Raw genomic sequence first — 22,523 nt, forward strand, 5'->3', positions numbered from 1 at the left:
CAGCATGAGAGGCCCTCACTGCAGGTGGGCTGTGCAGACAGTACCCATCCGGGCCCCTCGCCGTCGGGAGGCTGGAGCTTGAGGCGGCCCCTCCCAAGAGCCCAGCAAGGAAGGGGCCACCACTGGGCCCGCTGTCCCGATGGGGAAACTGAGGCCTGGAGAGGAGCCGTGCTTTGTGCAAGGTTACGCAGAGGGGCTGGAAGCCAGGTCCCCCGAGCCCCGCCGGGTCCCCTGCGGTGCGCCGAGCCCCAGCATCCCTCCCCGGGCGCTGCAGCCCGGAGGCGCAGCACGCACACATCGCACAGACAGGGGAGGTATGGCCGGTGGCCCGGGGTCGCCCTACCTTGATGACTGACGCGCAGGTGGCTGCGGCGGCGGCGTCCGGCTCCGGCTGCGGCTCCGCGCTCCTCGCCGCCCGCCGAGTCTCGGCTCCCAGAGCCGCCTCCTCCCTCCCTAAGCACTGCAGGCGGGGTCGGTGGGCGGGGCAAGGGCCCGGCACAAGTCCCGCCCTCGTTCTCCGCGAGCCCGCGGGGCAACCACTGCTTCCTCACGCCCTTCGCCGCGCTCCGGGCCCCCTGGGGCTGGTCTCGGGGAGCGCACACGCGCACAGAACGGGCGCGCACACTGGCGCGCACTCGCCGCAGTGACTGGGGCGGGCTGCCCCGCGCGACCAAACAGAAGCAGGGGACAGTCAGACTCTCCTGCCTTCAAGTCCCGCCACTCCCTCGCTGAGTGGCTTGGAACAAGGGACTCGACCTCCCGGAGCCTCAAGTTTCTCCCTTGGTGAAATGGAAACAGTAACCGTGTCTGCCTCAGAGAGCTGTTTGAAAATTAGATGAGACGATCTAATTTACCCCGCATGGCAAAGTGCGCGCGCAGGGCCCGCCACGGGAGGAGCGCTCAGTGAACCTGGGCTGGTAGAGTAATTCCTGAGGCTTCCCAGTCCGCCGGTACGAAGAGGGCAGGGAGGGCCGCTGAGTATCGGGAGGACGCCCTTCTTTCTCTCGGTAGCCAGGAGGGGGCGCTGCTGCCCAGTCTCGCCGGCTTTGGGGCCCAGCATGCTAGGCAATGGGGCGGAGATGGGGAGGTCCAGACGTTTAGTAATACCACCACCTAACAATTAATGAACCCGGCACAGTTCTAGGCACCTTAATTGAATCAGCGTACTTTACCGTCACACAAGCCTATGAGGTTATCTATTACCTATCTTACACATAAGGAAGCTGAGGCGCAGAGGGGTTATCTCACTTAAGATCACACAGGTAGTAATTCACCCCTAGGCAGCGTGGCTCCCAAACCCAAGCTTATAAACACTCTACCACACCACCTCTCTTGTGAAGAGCTCTTTGTTCAGTGGTGTATCTCTAGGGCCTAGAACAGTGCGTGGCTCAGTGTTAATTCACCTGAATGTCTTAATTCACCTAGTGCTTGGACAAGTAACTCTGGTGCAGTCCCCACGCCCTTGCACTCTCACACATCTATGCCTTTGTTCACACCGTCCTTTCTGCCAGGATTTCTTTTACCTCCTCATCTCCTGTCTTTTTTTTTTTTTTTAAATTTATTATTTATTTATTTTTGGCTGCATCGGGTATTAGTTCCGGTATGTGGGATCTTCGTTGAGGCATGCTGGATCTCTCAATGCGGGCGGGCTCTTCGTTGTGGCGCGTGCGTTTTCTCTAGTTCTGGCGCGCAGCCTCCAGGGCGCATGCGCTCTGGGGTTCTGTGACTCTGGTTGTGGCGCGCGGGTTCCAGAGCACATGGGCTCTGTAGTTTGCAGCATGAGGGCTCTAGTTAAGGCACGCGAGCTCAGTGGTTGTAGTGCGCGTGCTTAGTTGCCCCATGGCATGTGGGATCTTAGTTCCCTGAGCAGGGATCGAACCTGCATCCCCTGCATTATAAGGCAGGTCCTTTACCACTGGACCACCAGGGAAGTCCCTCCTACTGTCTTTTAAACAGACTCATCCTTCTTTTCAGGGTCGGTACCAATGTACCTCCCCAGCAAGTCGTCCCAGATCCCTGTGGATGTGCCCTCCCAGCCTTGTATCTGCATCTTACCACTCTGTGCCATGACGGTAGGTGGCTGGGGCTGTGTTTGGGGAAAGGCTGGTTTGACAGGGACCTTTCTGGGGGCCATGGACATATGGACCAGTGGGCTAGAGGGGAGGCCATTAGAGGCCTCTGCAATAGACACAACCTGGCACTCTTTCTAGAAATGCTGTGTGTATATGTGTGTTCTTTATTCTCCTGTCCCTTCCATCCCCCTAACCCTGGTCCATTTGATGAAGGCTACCCACTGACCATCTTAATTGCACACATGGGGAAACTGAGGCCAGAGAGAGGATAACCTATCCAGGGGCCACTAGCTAGGAAACACACAATATGTCTGGTTCCAAAGTTGGGCCCATCTGCTAGCACCTTCTGTTGGACCTTATTGCTGATTGAGATGGGCCAGAAAACCAACACCTTCCTGTGTCAGCATGGCCTTCGTTTAATCTGCCGTGTGTGGGTAAATTTCTTGTGGGTGACCAGAACATGTGTGTGTGTGTGTGTGTCTGTGTGTGCATGAGAGAGGGTGGCAAGTTCTCCTCTACCTGCCCAACATGGAGCTTTCTGTACTATATGGTCCTATGCCCATGGCAGATTGAGCTGAGAAAGAATGAGGGGACAGCAGCACCTGGGAGGTGAGGTTCTGAACATGCGGGAGAGGACCCTAAACACAGGCATTCTGTAAAAGTGAATGTGCATCTCCCACTTTAGGGTGGGGGTCTTCCATCGTGCCCTCCCTCCTGTTTTGAGGAACCCCTTTATTCTTGGGGATATTGCCCCAGGAAGTTTCCCTGGGGAATCCCTTTCCCCTAGAGAGTGGACCATGGGCCTGAGCTTGCTGAGGGCCTAGTTGGGAGAGGGATGCTTTGAGCTAGAGGGCCCACCACCTGGGGTAGGGAGGTGGAGCTGTGAGGGATCAGATCCTCCAGCCTGGGAAAGCAGCAGCCCCTGGGGATGGGGGCGACAGCTGTGGTGCAGGGCCAGGAACCTGACACCAGGGGTGGGCCCCAAACGCCTTTCAGGAAGAGCTGAGGGAGGGTGGGCAGGCTCCCTAGGAGCAGGTGCACCCCAGACATTCTTGGGGTTCGGCCCCTCCCCCACCAGTTCCTGCTACAGCCTCCCTGTCAGGTAAATGTTTCTTCCTCTCATTTTCCTGGAGCTATCCCCATAGGACTTACTCCACTCAGGAGGCCATAGGCTAGAATTGTCCTTTCCTCTAGGGGAGGTGTTCTAGGATCCAGAGAAGGCACTGTGAGCTTGGAGGAGCCCTCCCTGGTTTTGCAGTTAGCAGCCTCTAAGGCTTGAACATGGCTTAAACACTCAGTGGCTGTGTGACTCTGGGCAAGTTAGTTAACCTCTCTGAGCCTTGTCTCCTCATCTGTAAACTGAGCTTGGCCTGGAGTGAGCAGGTGTTGTAGGACAGGCAGTTCACATTCTTGCTCTGGCTCCAGCTCCTGGCTACAGGGCTGGAGGCCCCCTAGTCAGTCCTGATTGCCTGTGGTCCCCAACCCTGTTGGTGTAGCACAATACCCACGCCCTACTACAGGCCGAGTGTGGGACCCAGCGCTCAGGTGATTCTGTGGTGCAGCCAAGTAGGAACCAGAGGTGCCCCAGTGCTGGGTCAGCTACAGAGTACCACCCCTCTCTGTGAGGGAGGAGGAAGGGGGTAGATACCCAGCTTTGGGCAGAGCTTCTCCTCTGCCTGGGTGTGTGAGTGGGAAAGATGGAAGAGGGGGAAGATAAGTGGAGGAGGGGAGAGATGAGGGAAGGAGGAGAGGGGAGAGGTTGGGGGTGGGCAGAGGAAGGGGAGAGAAGGGGGGTGGCAGGCAGGAGGGGAGAGGAGGGTGCCCTCTATCCAGCAGCCCCGGTCTGAGCTGGGATTGCTTGCTGTATTTTTGCTGAGGAGGGAATTTGATTTTTAAGGCTAGAGTCAGAGGGACCAGCTGGACCTAGTCTCTCCTGGAGCCTTGGGCCTTTTCTAGACCTCAAGGCCCTCCTGGTGATATTTTCTTCATGGAAAGGGTACTCACTGCCCAAGGCTGTACTTGACTCTGTGCCAGGCACCAGGCTCAGCACCAGCGTCATCTCCTTTCATCCTCCTGGAGTTCCAGGAGGTCGGACCCCTTGTCTCCTTGATGATGGCCCTGAGGGTTACAGCCTTTTGGGGGTGTCGCCAGGACGCCCCCCAGGCTGCCCTCAGACCACCATCATGCTTCACAGTTACTATTTGGTGGTGAAAGGACCTCAGCAGATGAAAAAAGTTTAGCAAAAATGAGAAAGGCCATCAAACCCTGGTGTAAGGTGTTCACAGGAAACTGGGCTGCCCAGCAGCCCTCGTAAATGTGGGAGGAAAGGAACACTGAGGGTCCCCACCCCAGGGCTGAGGGGGAGTGGTGGGAGGGAACCAGGTGTCTGGTGTGCCAACCCCTCCCTCAAGTTCACACCAGTGGGTGACAGAAGGGCCTGTCACTGGTCCCCAGCAATGGGTGTGGCCGCCCAAGCCCTGACAAGAGCCTCAGATCAGAGCAGGCCTCCCTGTGAGAATCCCCACCCCAGCCCTTCATATCACAGATTGCTGAGCTCAAGGCTATCCCGGCACAGGCACAGGCTTTGCTGAGAAATGAGCTGCCAAAATCACTTGTGCAGCCTCAACCCCCTGCCTTGAGGGGAATGGGGGAAGCCTGTCTGCTGAGGAAGGGCCTGGAAGAGCCCAGAAAACTGGAGCTGAGTTCTGCACAAGCCAGCCCTGACTTGGCAACAGGCTGCAGGCTCTGTCTGTCTCACCGCCTGTTCCTCTCCCTCCCAACCACCCAGTTTTCAAAGAGGTAACTTTTCTTGCCCCAGACTCTGAATTTGGTGGTGGGAGATCAGAAGTTGGGCACCTAACCCCGGGCTTTCAGCCCCTACACCAAGTTCCTCTTGGTAGTGGACAGGGGTTTCCCTGGGAACACCCTCCCCACCCACCGTCCCCCTGATGGGCTGTGAGGAGAAAGACAGGGCAAGTGCAAGGCTCAGGATACAGGCCTTGGAAGGTGGGAGTCACGACTGGAACAAAGGCCCAAGCAGGACTGGAGAGGCGCTGTTGTCCGGAAAGACGGAAGCCCTAACTGCACACGGTCCCAGCTTCTCCAGGAACCAGGACCGGCCCTGCAGAGATGCCAAGAGAAACAGCAGCCAGGGACGTCCCTGGCTGGGAAGGCCCTAGTGGTGGGACACTCTGGAGCCCTGGGCCCACCCAGGAACAACTGGTTACTGAGAATCGTTTAGGTTCCAAAGCTTGTGAACTATTTCCAATATATACACTGTCATACACAGATAAAACTTAGAGAATGCTCAAGATTACCCTGTGAAGACAGCACTCTTGCTTGTCTGGGTGCTAAAATGCTCTGCAGAGGAAGTGAGAAGGGGTGTATCCTGGGTGTGTGTTCATAAGGAGATAACCCGACCAATGGTTTCAGGAGCCAATGTTCCAATGGGGAGACTGAGTCCCAGAAAGGGGAAGGGACTCGCCCAGGGTCACATGGTGATGGGGCTCAGTGGGGCCTAAACCACTGCTCCATGGCTGTCCCCCTATGGGTCTGCCACCCAAGGGAGAGAAAGGGCTTTGGGGAGGGCAGGTAGCCAAGTCAGGGCTCCGCCTCTCCCTCATCCTCGCTGGTGCAACCCTCGGGCACTGCAGGGCCCTGGGCTGCCCGGGTCTCCAAGTACTGGGCCTTGAGCTGCTCCAGCTCGTGCAGCTCAGCCTCCAGCCGCTCCCGGTGGGCCATCCGCAGCTGGTGTAGCTGTTTCATAGGAAAGGGGTTCATGTCGTTGAAGGCGATGTGCATCAGCTTCCTGGGGGGAGAGCACAGTCACAGTCACCGGTGTCCCAGGCACCTCTGCATTTATTCTGCTCATGCAGCTGAGGCCCCTTCCAGGGAGGAAACAGTAAATAAGAAGGCAATTTCCACCCAAAGTGACAGGTACTGGGGCAAGAGGAAGCTTAGCACTGTGGGAGCTCTAAGCCAGAAAGGGAAAGTTGGTCAGGAAAGGCTTCGTGGAGGAAGGGACAGTGAGCTGAGTTTTGAAGCATGAGTACAGGCAGGCCAGGCACAGATGGTGGCGGTGGAAGTGGCAAGGAGGCATTCTAAGTACAAGGACCTGCAAGGCCAGAAGCCCAGAGCTGGAGGTTGTCCTAGGAACTCAAATAATTCTGTTTGGCAGGATCATAGGGCATGGGTGTTGCGGGCAGGAGAAGGTGGGCAAGAAACGAAACAGCATGGAGGCCCTGAATGCTGTGTTAAGGGGGCAGACCGACACCGAGGCAGTGGAACGTCCCTGAAGATTTCTAAGCTGCAACGGAGGATCAGAATCGCTAATGAACCTACCTTTGGAAACACCAGCCCCCTCTCTGCTCTGTGTCCCGGGGGGATGCATGTGGGGTGGGCACTGTGGAGGGGCTGGGTGGCCCAGGAGTGCGTTCTCACCGGCTGTCGCAAACGGTCTTGGTGAAGAAGCGCAGGTACTGGTAGATCTCCAGGCCATCCTGCAGCCTCAGGATCTCCTCCTCGTTGTACTTGAAGATGGCCAAGGCATAGCGGAACACCACCTGGGCGGTAAAGTGGGGGCTCAGTGGGGGCACAGGGAGCCAGGGCAGGGAGTCCCCAGAAGGAGCAGAACCCACAGCCCCAGGCGCTGTGGAAGGCCCTGGACGGGCTGCAGACGTTGAAGGCCTGGAGGAAACGTGCGGGGCAATGCCAAGGGGGGGTGGACTGGAAACCCCACGGGGGAGCACAGCTTGGAATCTGGGGATTGGGACTGTGCTGGGACCCTGGGCCAGGCATGGCCCCTGTTGGACCTAATGGTGGGTAACGCTGTCTTTACGTGGGGCTCCAGTAGGAATCGAATGGAGAGACAGATCCGAGGGCGCTTGGTGAACTGTGAGGTCAACCACCATGGGGAAACTGGGCGGAGGTCAGGGGAGGCCCTGTCCAGGGTCTCCTTGCAAGGTAAGGGGCAGAGCTGGGACCAGATCCAAGTGCCAGCCTCCCAATCTGGGGCTCAGTCCGAACAGGAGGAAGAGACGGCAGGTGATTGAGGGGCAACGGACAGAACAGCGATGCACCTCCTGGTCATGCTTGTGTCTCCTCTCCAGGGAAAGGGAATCCCCCCAACTTTAGGACGCATCTTCAGAGGCAGAAGCACCACTTCCCCTCAGGGGTGCAAAGTACTTGAGTTTACAAAGCCACGCTCCCAGGAGAGGTCCTCCATGGCCCTGACAGATGGGCTCTGTCCTCCCATTGTCCAGAGGCAGAATCGAGACCCAGAGGATGCAGGGACTTGCCCGGGACCCTCCTGCTCACCCCCACCCCCACCCCCGCAGTGCCCTACCTTGGTGCCCTCGTACAGGAAGGCGTCCCAGACCTGGAGGAGGATGTTGCTGATGAGACTGTCTGCGAAGATGACGAGGAGCCAGTTGAAGGTGATGAAGGACAGGTCCACATGGTGCTGCCCCAGGTGGGCCATCAGTTTGGGCAGCTTCTCCGAGAGGAGGTCCTGCAGCACTCGCTGGTCCACCTGCAAGCCGAGAGAGGGCCTGTCAGCTGCTGCCCTGCGGAGGGGGCTGCCTCCCTCCGGTCCATTCCTGCACACCTGGCTGGTCCACACACAGCCCCGGGCTGCTCCCAGTGGGTCCTGCCCCACCTGGGGGCACAGAGCGCCTGGAGGAGCTAGAGCCCAGCCTGGCCGGGAGACAGGTCGCTCCACTGGCAAGCAGCCTTCCAGGTTGGAGCTTTGAGGCAGAGGTCTCTGTGGACTGTAAGTTCTTGGCCAGTGGAGTTTTGGCTCCTTTGTCCCCCAGGCTTGTATCGGCTGACACCACGGCCGCTTCCCTACACCTGTTTTGGGCCTGACGCACAAGATGCTCAGGGCAAGGTCCTGGGGGCCAGTGTTGTGGGAGCCACACCTGACATCAGGGGGCGATGCTGCTGGGTGATAGCTGCTAATGACCTCTTCGTGTGGTCACATCATGCCTCTGTCCTTGTTTCACTGGACCCGGTTGGTCACTCCCCGCACTGGCTCCTTCCCTGCCCCAGGACACGGTGGTTCTGTGGTTGCCCCCCACTTCTGTGACAAGCCCGTTTTAGGCTCCTCTTGCTCTTTCTTTCTTGGAACTGGGGGTTTCTCAGCCCTCTCCCTCCATTTAAGTTTTCTTCCAGACTTAGCTCTTGCTGTGACAAACACCCTCTCCCTTCCTTCCCTACCCTGAACTCCAGCTCTGCTGTGCAGGCCAAGAGTCCAGCTCAAAACCTAGGGTAACTCACTGAATCTAAGATGCCACTGAACCTACTGAAGCATGTACGGATGACTGATACGATGTCTGAGATTTACTTCAAGATCATCAAAGTAGGAGGAGTGGGTGTGAGTATAGGTGAAAACAGTACTGGCCACCCTGTGTTGATAATTATTGAAACTAGGTAATGGATACATGGAGGTTCATTACACTTTCTCTATATTTTTGTACATTTGAAATTTTCTGTACTCAAAACAAAACAAAAACACCATAGTATATTGGTTATACAACACACCTCAATTCCAGAGATGTTAAAAAGTGAAAATAAAATATTTGTAAAGTGAAATATTTGTGTATTTCCCAGCCTGCCTTGCAACTAGAGGTGCCATGTGACATAATTCTGACCAGTAAGATGTAAGCAGAAGTTGCTGGGTCGGGAAAGCTGTCTGAAAGGGAGCCGGTGCCTTTCACCCTCGGCTTCTTTCAGCCTAGACCATGGCCACAGTGCCAGAGATGGTGCAGCTATCTTGTGACCACGAGGTGATGAGCAGGAGGATGAAAGTCACATGGCAGAGCAGCTAGCTGGAGGGAGCCTTCAGCTTTCTCACTATCTGAGAAAAATAACCCCCCATTTAAGCCACTATTAGGTTGGGCCTCCCTGCCACACAGTAAAACACAATCCTTACCTGATTCACCACCTATTTCCTGATGACTCCTAAGTCTTGATCTTCATCCCTGATCTCTCTCTTTACCCCTCCACCCAGGTGGGCATCCCAGAAGGAGGAAACAATGTTTCCTGGAAACAGTGTTGGGCGCTCACAGTAGGAAAGGAGGACAGGATGGCTGGGCAGGGAATGGCTTGGTAGGTTTTGAGGGGGAGTCAGACGGTTCCCCCTGGGTAGCGTCTCTCCATAAAGCAGACGCACTGATACAGCAAGAATGGGACAAGGGGCGAGGAGGGAGAGGCTGGAGGGTGGAGGTGGGAGGTCTGAAATGGTCTTGCATTTACACCTCTCAACAAGCCCAGGAAGTAGTGTTACTTCCATTCAAAAGCAGGCAAGCCCGAGGTTCAGAGAAGTGATGCCACTTGCCAAGGCCACACGGCCGGTTTCTGAAGGGTTGGCTCTGAACCCAGCTCCACCTGACTCCAGGGCTGGTCTGTGCTCAGAGGGCAGTGGAGGGGGTCATGAGATGATGGAGGTAGCTGTATTTCATCAGTAGGTGATGATGCGTGTGTGTGAAGCATCAGTGTCACCTCCCATCCTCCCAGTCCCAACTTCCACCCTACCTGACCTCTGTTTTGAAATTCTTGACTGGCAAACACCAGTCAAAATCTAGTGACACTAGATTTTCTCCTCCTCCCCTCCATAGGATATCCACTGTTTCTAATGATGTAATGTCCCCAATGGAATAACAACAGTCTATCGTGTGGGCAGGGCCCCAACAATTCTCAAGGCCATCAGCTGGCTGGAACGTCACAGCAGTCCCAGAGAAGGGTTATTGGCACAGTGTACAGAGGGAGAAATGGAGGCCTGAGAGATTCCTGACTTTTCCAAGATTCACTGACTTGTATGAACAATTCAGGGGCACCAACCTGCATGGCCCCCAAGTCCCCTCCCTGCCCTGCTCACCTGGGATGCCAAGAGCGTCTTGCTGTAGTAATCAGCTGGCATGATGGTCTCCACAATGGCCACCAGACACCAGAAGGCACTCTCCTCCTCATCCAGGACCAGCAGAGCAATGGCCGCCAGCCTGCAGTGGGAGGGAAGGAGGCCTGGAGTGACCCACAGAAGTCACAATCAGGCAGCCCATGGCAGGGGTGACTCCCTGGGGGATGTCCTGCCAACCCCACTCTCTAACCAGGCTGGTGTTCCTGGAAACTGGGGTGAGATGAACATGCTTTTGAAGAGGACTACCTAGGGGATTTCCAGAGCAACTGGGGTCATCTTAGAGCAGGGCCTCTGGAGTCTTGTTGCTTCCTTGCTGGGTGACTGTGGGCAAGTTACTTAACTTCTCTGAGCTTCAGCCTCATAATAATCACAGGGTGGTTGTAAGGATGAACAAAGTAAATACATGTTAACTGCCCAGCACAGTGCCTAACACGTAGTGACAGCGCTTTATAAAGGGTAGCTATCCTCATCTTAATATTCATGGGCTTTGAGACCTTGGCAAGTGTGCTAACCTCTCTGTGCCTCACTTGTATTACCTGTCAAGTGGGGTTAACAGTATCCACCTCCCAGGGCTGTGAGGCATTGAGAAGACAGACATACAGCATCTTGCTCACTGTCTGGCATGTACCAGGTGCTCAATACTCGGAATTCGTTTTCTCCTTTGCTTCCCCTCTCCCCTAGAGTTATCATGAGGCTCTAATGAGACCATGGGTAAGAAAGAAGACAACCCACAGTGCTGAGCAGGGATGTGTGCCTGGAAGAAGCACTGTTTTCTCTCCTTCCCCCACCTTCCCTGGAAAGTCTTGTCCAGGGTGAAGCCAAGAATACATTTCCCAAAACGTACTGGTCTAAGATGCTAGGTGAGCATATGGTCCCATATTCAAAGGTGTTGGGGAATACTGCATACTCTAACCCCCTTTTAGAGGTTTATGATATACATATCTTAACAAAGCCTCTTAGAAATCTCACGTTAACAAAGCCCCACGCGACTAATACAGGGCTGCCTAGTGGGGCTGTGCACAGTGCACCTGCTGAACACCCTTAGGGAGATGCCGCTTTCAGCGTGGGGCAGCCTCACACTCTCAATGGACTTAAAGAGCACATTTCATTGTCTAGATATTCATGCTTCTCTGGGCTCTTACTAGGTTGGATTCGTGACCTCCAACATCTTCTGAGGTTTACACTTTTTTAAAAAAATAAACGGTTTCTGAAAAGAAAAAAAGAAATCCTTTTTCTCTCCCTAGTCGATTGGGAAGGTATTTCTCTCCACTCTGGCTAAAGTATTTGTACAGACCCTCCTGAGTTTAGCTGAGTGGATGGAGAGAACAGTTACGGGTCTCCTGGAAATAGTAGGCTTTGGCCTCTCAGAGATGGGAAAGTGGGAAGGCCTACAGAGATTATTTAGCTCAGAGAGAGCCAATGGGATACACCAGCCACCACTCTCTTTGTCTATGCCCAGGGCAGACATAACTAATTGATCATGGTACTCTTTCCCACTGAGTCTGGAGGCTGCCTCAGAAACTCACAAGATAAGGCTCCAGGCAGCTACTTTCTGCTGGTCATCCCTGGTCATTGCAGAGACAGGAAAATCAAGGCCGAGAGGGCAACAGTGACTTGTTCAAGGTCACACAATCAGTTGGTGGCAGAGGACTCCCAAAGTCCAGCTTGTTCTCTCTATCCTACCTCATTCCACTGTTCTCAGTCCAGGAGTGGGTATCAGAATTAGCTTCGATTTCTGCTCACATTAAAAGGTCAGTGATTTGATGTGTGAGCCTGTTGATAATGTTCAGTGATTTATACTATTTTTAATTTTTGCACACAATCCTGAACCAGTAGGATAAAGCCTTTGTGTCAGAAAAGGAGGTTTAATCCTGCTAAGATTCCACCCATGGAAGGCCCTAAGCAAGGCCCAGCGCCTTTGGGAATGGACACCACTATTTTTGAGAGTCCCAATAATGCCACTGGGGGCAAGGGTATGACACGAGCTCTGAATCCAGGAATGCTCTCAATATGCTTGGTGGGATACTCAGGACCCCTCTGGTGGAGGAAGCCAAAGGACCTTGTTTTTACTTCCATGAGCCTTGTTTCCAAATCATATTGCTCTTAGCCTCTCAAAGACTGATCTCCCTGAGGATGCCCAGGCCATAGGTTCTCATTTACAGTCACAAGGAGGTTCCTTGGCCTGTGCCTCAGTCTTCGGGCTTAACTCCTGAAGGACAGATCTGGGAAGCTGCCTTACCCTCAGCCAGCCTCTGTTTTCCATCCTTGACATGTACCAGTCACCCCTTTCCTGACTCCTTGGCAGTTCCCCCTTTCTCTCTATGGGCCTTACTTGTTGCTGTTTGGAAATTTGTTAGGGCTAGTGAAAATTTTAGATGTGTATTCCTCATGACTCACTTTTTGGGTGTTTTTTTTTTTTTTTTTTTTTTTTTCCGGTATGTGGGCCTCTCACTGTTGTGGCCTCTCCCATTACGGAGCACAGGCTCCGGACGTGCAGGCCCAGCGGCCACGGCTCACGGGCCCAGCCGCTCCGCGGCATGTGGGATCTTCCCGGACCAGGGCACGAACCCGTGTCTCCTGCATCGGCAGGCGGATTCTCAACCACTGCGCCACCAGGGAAGCCCGGTGTGTTTTAATGCTACAGAAATAATAGCACAAACACAAGAATGTCTGTGGCAGCATTCTTATAACCAAAAAAAAAAAAAAAAAAAAGAAGAAGAAGAAGATTTACATACTTTATGGTGCATGGTGTATGGTGTATATAGACAGTGGAAACTGAATCTCTGTTAAAAAGGATGCACCCAAGAGAAAGGAAAATATACATCCACACAAAGACTTGCCCAGGAATGTTCATGGCATTATTCATAATAGCCAAAACGTAGAAACAATCCAAATGTCCATCAACTGGTTAGTGGATAATCCAAGTATGGCACATCCATGCAATGGAATGCTGCTTGGTAAAAAAAGAACAAAACACATGATACAACCTGGATGAACCTCAAGAACAGGCTAAGTGGAAGAAGCTTGATGCAAATGACCACATATTGTATGATTGGTATATGAAATGTCCACAACAAGCACACTCACAGAGACAGAAAGTAGATATGTGGTTGTTCAGGGCTGGGGGTGGGAATCGAGAGTGACTGCAAATTGGCATGAGGTGTCTTTTAGGGGTGATGGAAATGTTCTAAAATTGGATTGTGGTGATGGCTGTGCAACTCTGTGAATTTACTCCAGATCATTGAGTTGTACACTTAAAACCCGTGGAAAAAAAGAACAGGTCAGTGATGAGAGGCTGCTGGCACTCACTAGGGTCCTAGCAACTGCTCAGGGCTACAGCCAGACTCCAGCTGAAGACATTCAGGCCCAAGTAGGTCTGCAAAGGAGGGTGATGTGGGAAAGGAAAAACTACTTTAAATCGCTCCACTTATATTTTAGAGAGAAATGGATTTTAAAATTTTGCTCTGAATTAGCATTAAATCATTACTATGATATCTGTCTCCCTCTAAACAGGCTGGGTTTTTCGCATAAAAGCAGGTTCTGTCCTCGAGAAACCACACATGCAGTTCTAATAGACGCCACTAGATGGCAGCACCCAGACAAGTGAAAGGGGCTGCAGAAGGGCCTTGAAAGAATACAATGCACTCTCCACATTTAAACAGCCTCTATTACAAATAATCTTCTATTTAAAGCAATAGTATGAATACCTGCCTATAACTATAGCATTCAAAGAAAGAAGTAAAGAAATACCTCTGGTTTTGGTCTCAGCTGTTCCTACATACCCCTCAGCAACTTTTGGCGCTGCCTCTTTCCACACAGGGAGAGGCTTCTTTCCTTTCTACATGGCTTACCTTAAGATCCCCTCCTACTTTGGGATCTTCCCCTGCTCCTTCAGTATAGATTAGACTCCAAAGCCCATATGTGGCTAAGCCCATTCCTGCTCTCAAAAAAGGTTATATCTGATCAGGAAAAAAGGTTTCTGAGTGCCCTCAGCACACTCTCTGCTACAGCTCCCATTCCGAGTGAGGGCAGACGGTAGGAAGAACCAGGTCTGGGGTCCGGAGACCAGGGTTAGCAGCCCATGCATGGTGAGGCCCAGGCAGATTCCTTAGCTTCTCAGAGCCTCTCTTATCTCACCTGGCAATGGCGGGCACCAACGCCCACCTCCCAGGGTTTTCCTGAGGATTAGATGACATCAGGTATGTAAGTACCTGGCATGCAGGAGGCCCTCATTATGTCTTAGCGCCTACCTGACCTTTGCATGAAGTGTACAAATTATTCATACAGTCTCAGAGCTTCTAGCTCCCTTCAAATCTAATCCTAAAAAGAGGATTCAAAAGTTTTGTGCCTTCTGGGTTTTAACATGTTCAAACAGATGAGAAGTGTGCAGGCTTCTGCTCAGCTGTTTAAATGAATGAATGAATGAATGAATTTCTATGGACATCTCTTGTAGCAGACGTTTAGAGCAGCATGAAATCTGAACATGTTTTCCAAGGAGGCTTAGACTGAGAGGCATTACTGTTCGGGCTTAACTCTGAATTCCCAGTAATGGTACATGTATATGCTCAATTTCACCCAACTTAAGCTGGAAAAAAGTATCAAATATATCTATTCTTGGGAACCATTCAACGTTGAGTAGGGACACTAAATATTTATTCTGTGTTAAGTAAATGTCACACACTGCCTGAAAAAAAGAGCAGAATGACTTATGTAAAATTTGCTTGAGTATATATGTGTTTAAGTTGAGGCGTGGGATAGGGAGCATGGGAGGGAGACGCGAGAGGGAGGGGATATGGGGATCTATGTATACGCATAGCTGATTCACTTTGTTGTACAGCAGAAACTAACACACCATTGTAAAGCAATTATACTCCAATAAAGATGTTAAAAATAATAATAAAATATATTTAAAAATAAATAAATAAAATAAAGTTGAACCGAAACTTGCTTTGGGAAATAGTTGAGATTATACCACCTCTATCGAGATAACTGGGGGCAGCCACGAGAGTTCTCCAAAGTAATGGCGGGGGCAGCCCTACCAAGTCACCCCACCCCACCCCCAGCTCCCATCCCGTGTCTCCGGCTGTTGAACCAGAAGTAGAAATTAATCCAGGCTGGGCCAGATTCCTTCCTTTGGGAATTTAGGCCTGAGACATGAGGGTATTGACAAGTGGATTGCTGAAAGGCTTGACTTAGGGGCTGAGGACTCTGTTCTGACAGCCCTGATGGGCCCTAAATGTCCAAGGAATGACAGACAGTGAGGCTGGTCTGCTGAGAGAGAAGGAAGCAGCCATGTATTATGGGAAAGGCCAGAGACCACGCAGCCCACAGAGGGAGGCACAATCTCAGGGGACAGCGTCCCTCTGGAATACGGCATGAATGGCTCCCCCTGGCGTTGTGCTGTGCTATGGCCCTGCTAGACGAAGCGGTTGCCTTGGCTTCCGAAGACCATCTATCTGGCTCCTAGCTCTATTTCCTTTTTCTGGCTTCTGGGAGTTTCCTCTGTAACATTTACAAATTCTCTTTTCCTTGGGCTCCTCTGAGTGGATTTTGCTGAAAGCAATGATCCCTGACCCAGGCAGTCATGCAATACTTGAGCTTGCTGTGGGCTATACAACCCCAGCGGGCCTGCTCGCGTGCTCTCTATGGGAGTGGCACCACCCTGAGGACAAATCACAGGAGAGGGTACGGGACGAGGAGCCTGGGGCTCTGGCCCGAATCTGTCTTGAACGCTCCCTTTCACCTGCTTGTCCCCATCCATATGGTGGGGACCAAGCCTCCTGGGTTGACGTCTCTGGCTTCTTGGGAGGCTCCAGAGAGACAGAGAGGTGCCCTGGAAGGCAGAGGCTGTGCCCTCACGGGGGCAGTGTGGCTTACCTGTTTAGGCCCTGGCAGTAGCCGATGGTGGGGTTCTGCCAGGAGAAAGCCAGCAGTACCCGGCGGAGCCTGTCAGGGAAGCTGGAGGCGGGACAGGTGAAATGCTTGTTGCTGGGGAAGGTCCGGTTCAGGTCCAGCTCGATCTGGCGTGCGGCGGGGTGCTTGCAGGCCTGGCCCTGGCTCAGTAGCTCCTGGTAGCGGCCGGGGCCCTGCAGGTGCTTGACACGGAGGCGGACCAGCCATTTCCAGACGCGCGGGCGGTGCTCGCGGGGCACGCCCGCCCGCAGCAGCTGCTTGATCTCCGCCGAGGGGGCCAGCTCACCCAGGGCAGCCCAGCGCTCCCGCAGAGGCTGCTCCACCGCCTCGTGGGCCAGCAGGTGGTGGGAGTGCACTTCCAGCGCCTGGATCTTGGCCAGCAGCCTCAGGTCTTCCACCTCATAGTTGGGTACTGTCGGGAAGCCGTACTCGTCATACTCGCTGCCAGCAAAAGCCTGTGTCAGCGACACCTTGCAAGGCCCTTCCCCAGATAAGGGGCAGCAGGGAGAGGGTGGACCCTGGGCAGGAAGCCTGCCTGCACTTCACTGCAGGTTGGCCATGTAACTCTGGGCAGGTCACTTCAGCGCTCTGAACCTCACTTTGCTCTGTACAATGGGTATAGGAACTCCTTGCTCTGCCTCATGAAGACCCAATGAGCTCCTCTGATGTAAATTGCTAGGGGGCTAGAGACAGTGTCTGGTACATGGCAAGTGCTGAAAAGATATCTGCTCATTCATTCTGTGTAAATATAAAGGACCCTCTTATTATTCCATGAAGCCTTAGGCCCAAGAAATCCTCTACTGCCATGACAGAAGCCCACTTCCACAGCCAGTAAGCCCAAGGACAGATGGGGAACAGGAAGCACCAACAACAAGCAGAAAGATGGCCTTTCATAGAGTCAACATTTATTGGCTCCTATTACGTGCTCTGCCTGTGCTATCTCATTTAATCCTCATGATCCTGCAAAGCAGGGATCTTAGCCCACATCTTATGGAGGCTGCGTATGAGGCTCAGAAAGGTGAAGTGACTTGTCCAAAGTTACACAGTGAGAAAGCCAAGTCTGGCTCCAAAGCCTGGGCTCTGGCCACTGGACTGACCATCCAGCCTCTAGGGAACTTTGACCCCAGCCACAGCCCCTTCTGTATATTTATCTGCTCAGGTCCACTGTGCTCAGCAAAGGCTTGGCTCAAAGGAGGCAGCTGGCTTGTCTCCCTTCCTCCCCTCTCTGACAAACACCCCTGGGAGGCAGCCTGGGGAAGTTGAAAAAACAGAACTCTGGAGGCAGGCCCACACCAAATGCACTAATATGTTGTGTGGCCTTGGGCAAGGGGCTGCCTCCTCTGAGCCCACAGTGCCTCTCAGCTGTAAAATGGGGCTCACTTCAACCACATGATCACTAATCTGGAGGTACAAGGAGGTAAGCATGTGCAGGGCTCACACACAGTCAGCAGCAACTGGTAGCAGGGTGGCTGGCGGCCCCCAGGTCATGAAGACCCAGCCCTGCTCTGGGCTCACCTGATGGGGCTCAGCACAACGCTGTCAGCTGAGGCCTCGCTGGCTTCCCACTGCAGCGCCTCCTGGATGAGCTGCCTCAGTAGCTCCGAACACTCGCCTGCCTCGACCCCCACGGCCTCCTGCAGCCTCCGTAGCCCCGCCAGGTACTTGCTTTCCACCTGGCAGTTCTTGGCTTGGAGGTAGGCACACTGTGGGAGGGAGGGGTGGGCTGGTCAGGCCACCTGGTTGGGCTTGGGCCAGAGGCCTGAGGCCTGAACAGCTTTAGGAAGTCCAGCCCTACTTCCAGCTCTCATCTCCCATCCCCCCAACCCCAGCCATTCATATAAAGGAAAGGAGAGGAGTCCTAAATCCAAGAGTTTACAGCAAGGCAGACAGGGCTCCAGGCAAGAGAACCAGGCCCAGGGCAGGGGCTGGACTCACAAAAATGAGGGGAGAGGTGGGCAGCAGCATAGGCTCTTGCATTGCCTGCACTCCCATCCTAGATCAGTTACTGCAGGCTGGGTGATCTACGGCAAGTTACTTAACCTCTCTGTGCTTTAACTTCTTCATCTGAACAATGGGGATAATACAGAGTCTGCCTCAGAATTCTTTTTTCTTTTTTTTTTTCTTTTCTTTTTTTTTGCGGTACACGGGCCTCTCACTGCTGTGGCCTCTCCTGTTGTGGAGCACAGGCTCCGGACGTGCAGGCTCAGCGGCCATGGCTCACGGGCCCAGCCGCTGCACGGCACGTGGGATCTTCCCGGACCGGGGCACGAACCCGTGTCCACCTGCATTGGCAGGCAGACTCTCAACCACTGCGCCACCAGGGAAGCCCTAGAATTCTTATATGTGACTCTAGATGAGCCAATGTGTACAAAGCCCTTCCAGGGCACTTGGCCCAGAGCAAGCTCTCTGTAGGGGGTACACCTGAGCAGTGCCCAGGGGATGGATGGACATGGAGCTCTGGACACTGCCCTTGTGCCTTCTGCCACCACGTGGGCTTTTTCCATTTCTCCAACACACCACCTCTCTCCCGCCTCGTGGAACACACATTGCACATTCCCTACCTGCCTACCCGTATCTTCCTGTTTCTTTGTATGCTTTGTGATATTTTGTTGAAAACTAGACATCTGAACCTAATAAGGTGGGGTGGAATTAATTAAAGAAAGCTCAGCTAAAAAAGAAGTCTGGTCAGGCCTGTATGGGGACCTCTCAGGCCCTGCCACAGGCATCATTAATTTCTCCAAACAGGAAGGGATGTTCACCTACACCTCTGACATGAAGCTGCCTTTACTATCGAGCAGGAACAGGAAAACTTCTCTCCATGCCAAGACAGCTCAGCCAATCAGGGACTGTAGCAATCCAGCCAATGAGAAGCCTCCATACTTGGGACTCCTAGTTTCCTCCAATGGACTTATTATCACAGCCCCTCCCAACCCCTTCCTTTTCCCTATAAAACGCAAGTTCTCCTTCCTTGTTCCCTGAATCTGCCTGTGGTTCACCATAGTTCAAGTATCCCAAATTGTAATTCCTCTGGTTAGTCCCGAATAAACCCGCTTTTGCTGGTAAAATAACTAGCTATTATATTATTAAAAATGCCAGTGTTAACTCTGGAAATCAGATACTCCTTCTTACCTAGGGTTTGCTGTTTTGGTTTTTGGTTTTGACTGTTGTAGGCTGTCTCTGTGCCCAGGATCAGCCTGAGGTATAAACTTAAGCTCCTCTTAGGTCTTTTCTGAGCCTTTCCCTGGGCATGCGTGGTCACTTCCTAATTTCCCCCATATTTGTGGTGGTTTTGGAATGCAGAGTTAATACCTGGCTCCCAAAAGGGGAAAAAGGGAAATACAAAGAGGGGAAAGGCCCTTTAAATCCCCTGGCAGTTACTTTAGGGGGTGGGGGCTTGCAGCAACGTGGGGAGGTGGGACAGCAGTGGCTGCCTGCCCCTTCCCCTCACCTCTGTGATCAGAAGCGGCAGTCAGCAGAGCACAGAACCCTGATATGTGGAAGACAGCTCATGAAGGGCACGGTCCAGAGGGAGAGCAGTCAGGTCATGAGGAGAGAGTGAGACAGTGGTGAGGTGGTGAGAGGACTGGAAAGGTGGCTGGGGACAGAGAGGGCCAGAACAGGGCTCCTGCACCTCACCTTCATCAGGAGGGCCTTCTCCTTCTCAGCCACCTTTCTCCAGATCTTTGTGACCTGGTGGATCTCGGAGTTGAGAAAGCGGTTCTGGGTCCGGTATGCTTCCATGTCATCCTGGAGGAGAGAGGAAAGCATTTAATGAACTGCACCAGAAACATCTCCCTGGTCCTCACTCTCAAATGAGCTGCCAACACTTTCTTCCTTTAGAAATTTCCAATAATGGCAACAGAAAAGGAAGTCTGAAAGAAAAAAAATAATAGTGATAGCCCCCTTCTCTAATCTTGATGCCAGCATGACATGGTGGAGAGAGCATTAAGCGTGGACTTCAAGTCCTGGCTCTTCAAGTCCTGGCTGGGAGGCCTCACTGAATCAGTCTGACCCTCTCCTTCCTCATCTGTAAAAGGAGCAAATACCACTACCCCACTTGGCAGCTGCTGACTAAGTGAGGTAACATGCACACTAAATACAAGGACCAAATCAGAGCAAACATTCAAGTAGTGTTTGTTTTTTAAGTAAAAATATTTTGTCATATATTGGTGATCATACTGAACAATTTTGGGTGAAAATTTTTTACTTAGTGTCACTTTATAAATACTTTTCTATGTTGCTACAGAAGCTTCCCAATGATAATTTTAAATGTCTGATCACTATTCTATTAGGTGAATTTACCATAACTTAGATATAATCCTTCTCCTGTTGCGGGCTCTTAGTTCCCTGATTGAACCCATGCTCCCTGCAGTGGAAGCGTGGAGTCTTAACCACTGGACCACCATGGAAGTCCCTGGTTTGTTTCTATTATGAATAAAGTTGTAATGTTTATATCTGAGCCTAGAGTTTTCCTTTGGCAAGCTGTCCAGGGGAGGGAGTATGATCTTCCTGCTGGGGCATGCAAGGAGAAGCTGGCCATGCACTGGGGAGGGTCAAGCAGGAGCCTGAAAGGAGTAGCCACAGCTGCAGCCATGGCTCTCAATCTTTATTCTGATTGGATGGACACTGTGGGAACAGTGGACCACACATGCTCACAGCGATACCTAGCAATTCCAGGGCATTTACTAACGGAAACTCAATCCCTTTCTCTCTCACTCAAGAAAATGTACTGGCCTGTAGATGGGTATGAGAGACTACTGCAGGTACGACTTCGGATAGGCCCTGATTTATCAGGAAATTAAGAATAGCACACCTTGCCCATGGCACTTCAACATCACGGATGGGTCACTTGTGTACAGCTCATAGGCCGTGCTGACCCTCTTCATTCTGGCCAAGATCCCTCCTAGCTCATCTCCAATTCATGTCCAGGGGCCCTCCAAGGCTTTGGATGTGTCGCACAGGGCACCCTGTTTGCAGCCCGGACAAGGAAGGCAGGTACAAGTGCCCCTCAGAGCAGCCGTGGGCCTGGGTGGGGTGGCATCTGGGCAGTGCCTTCCCGTTCGCTCATTGCTCTACCTTGAGTGTTCTTCTTAGCTCAAAACTGTAGGGAGGAAAAAGAGAGAGCTCCGAGAAGAGAAAAGCCACGTGACTGTCACCAGTGAGGCAAAGGAGGAAAACACAACTGGAGAAAGGGGACAGGGAAGAAGAGAGTTTGCCCTCCTGCTTTCACAGGGACCCGGGACCCGGGAATCGTCTTCGGGAAATGCCGTGTGGACTAGCCCTTGTGCTAGTGGGGAAGGCAGTGGATTGGACGTGGGGACACCTGGGGTCAGGTTGTACCCCTGCTGCTTATACTGTGCGACCCTGGGCCAGTCCTTTCCCCTCCCCAGGACTCGGCCGACCGTGCCAGAAAACGAGGGGGCAGACTAGATCTCTGAGTCTTTCTGGCTCTGATATTCAAGAAGTCAGTGATTCTGTCCTCACACTGACAGTTTCAACAACAAGGGGGCATTTCCTTAAAGTTGAGTGTCCTTAACCACAAGGGCAAGCAGGAAAATGTGAACACACTCTGTCCCAAAACTTAAAGACAGTGGAGTTTTGATGGGTCTTCTATTTTTTTCTAGATCAGAGACCTAAAGGCTAAAAAATAAGGGAGTCTAGTACATGCAACTCCTTCTAGCAGAAAACACCTCCAAGGTGTCAGCTGCAGGACTGATAGCTTTCTAACAACCTCTGAGGAGCAGCCATAAATGTAAGCATGGTTGATGTGAATTGTACCCAGAATCTCTTCATATCTGGGCTCACTGATAAATTAAAATCCTGAACATGCAAACTCAGGGGCACGCTCAGTCATTTAGGTGAGTTCATACTTCCGGGCAACTCTCTGAGACGGTCTGGAGGCACCCAGCGAGTCTATCTCTTTGACCTCCATGCTGCTCTACTGGGTCTTCAACAGTGGATTCCAGCAGGATGGGCACAGAAAGAAGACACTTAGCAGGGCAGAGCAGGGTAGGAAAGCAATCTCATGGAAGCAATTTTCACTGCTTTGTGAGGGACTCACAGCTTTCTAACAACCTAGCTTCATCTGCATTTGAAAGGTTTTGTTTTTATTTTGCACTCAAAAGAATCTCTGATTTTAGACGAAATAAGGGAAAAGGTTCAGAGACTGGTTATATGCTTCTTCATGCTGAAAGAAAGGGAAGGGAATCTGGGTTTCACGTCATCTTCCTTTCCCCTTCTAACAACTCTGTAGGACTGGTTAGGCCATGTTATATAAAGGTGAGATAACTTGCCCAAGGTCATACAGCTAGCAAGAGGCAGTCTGCCTGACTTCAGAACTTGGGGAGTGGCCACTATACCACACTGCCCACTGGTCTCTCAAAAGCTCCCGGATTTCTCTCTTTCTTCCTTTCCCGCTCTTACCCTGTCCGACAGCAGTTCTTTGATACAGCAGCACAGGATTTCCGTGGTAATCCGATGTATACTCTTGTGGCTGTGAGTGCAAGGGCTGGGGAAGGACTGACTGGGGCTATGTGGCTGCCTGTAGGGACGGTGGGTACGAGCCGCACCTGTCCCCAGCTCCTGTCACCACCCTTCAGAGAGGAGGCTACAGCCCGCGGCAG

At 52.5% G+C, this 22,523-nt stretch overlaps 2 protein-coding genes across 7 annotated transcripts in view; both read right to left on the reverse strand.

Moving 5' to 3' along the window:
* Positions 1 to 577, reverse strand: part of CORO2A (coronin 2A) — a 57,745-nt gene extending 57,168 nt beyond the window's left edge. For 2 of the 4 annotated variants that reach the window (XM_067039756.1, XM_059071010.2), the window contains exon 1: positions 344 to 424. The gene's annotated coding sequence lies outside the window, so the exon portion shown is untranslated. Of the gene's footprint in view, positions 1 to 343 lie in introns of all 4 variants that reach the window. The other 2 variants (XM_059071008.2, XM_067039757.1) reach the window with 2 other exon arrangements.
* Positions 578 to 1,136: 559 nt separating this feature from the next.
* TBC1D2 (TBC1 domain family member 2) overlaps positions 1,137 to 22,523 on the reverse strand; it is a 45,761-nt gene continuing 24,374 nt past the window's right edge. For 2 of the 3 annotated variants that reach the window (XM_059070974.2, XM_059070970.2), the window contains 7 exons: positions 19,537 to 19,647; positions 17,416 to 17,603; positions 15,865 to 16,341; positions 9,949 to 10,069; positions 7,417 to 7,602; positions 6,513 to 6,634; positions 1,137 to 5,880 (listed from right to left, as the gene is read on the reverse strand). In XM_059070974.2, the coding sequence (XP_058926957.1) occupies positions 5,673 to 5,880; positions 6,513 to 6,634; positions 7,417 to 7,602; positions 9,949 to 10,069; positions 15,865 to 16,341; positions 17,416 to 17,603; positions 19,537 to 19,647 (1,413 nt within the window). In that variant the 3' untranslated portion in view covers positions 1,137 to 5,672. Of the gene's footprint in view, positions 5,881 to 6,413; positions 6,635 to 7,416; positions 7,603 to 9,948; positions 10,070 to 15,864; positions 16,342 to 17,415; positions 17,604 to 19,536; positions 19,648 to 22,523 lie in introns of all 3 variants that reach the window. The other variant, XR_010841620.1, reaches the window with a different exon arrangement.

This window comes from Kogia breviceps, chromosome 8, assembly GCF_026419965.1.
Source record: "Kogia breviceps isolate mKogBre1 chromosome 8, mKogBre1 haplotype 1, whole genome shotgun sequence".
Lineage (NCBI taxonomy): Eukaryota > Metazoa > Chordata > Mammalia > Artiodactyla > Physeteridae > Kogia > Kogia breviceps.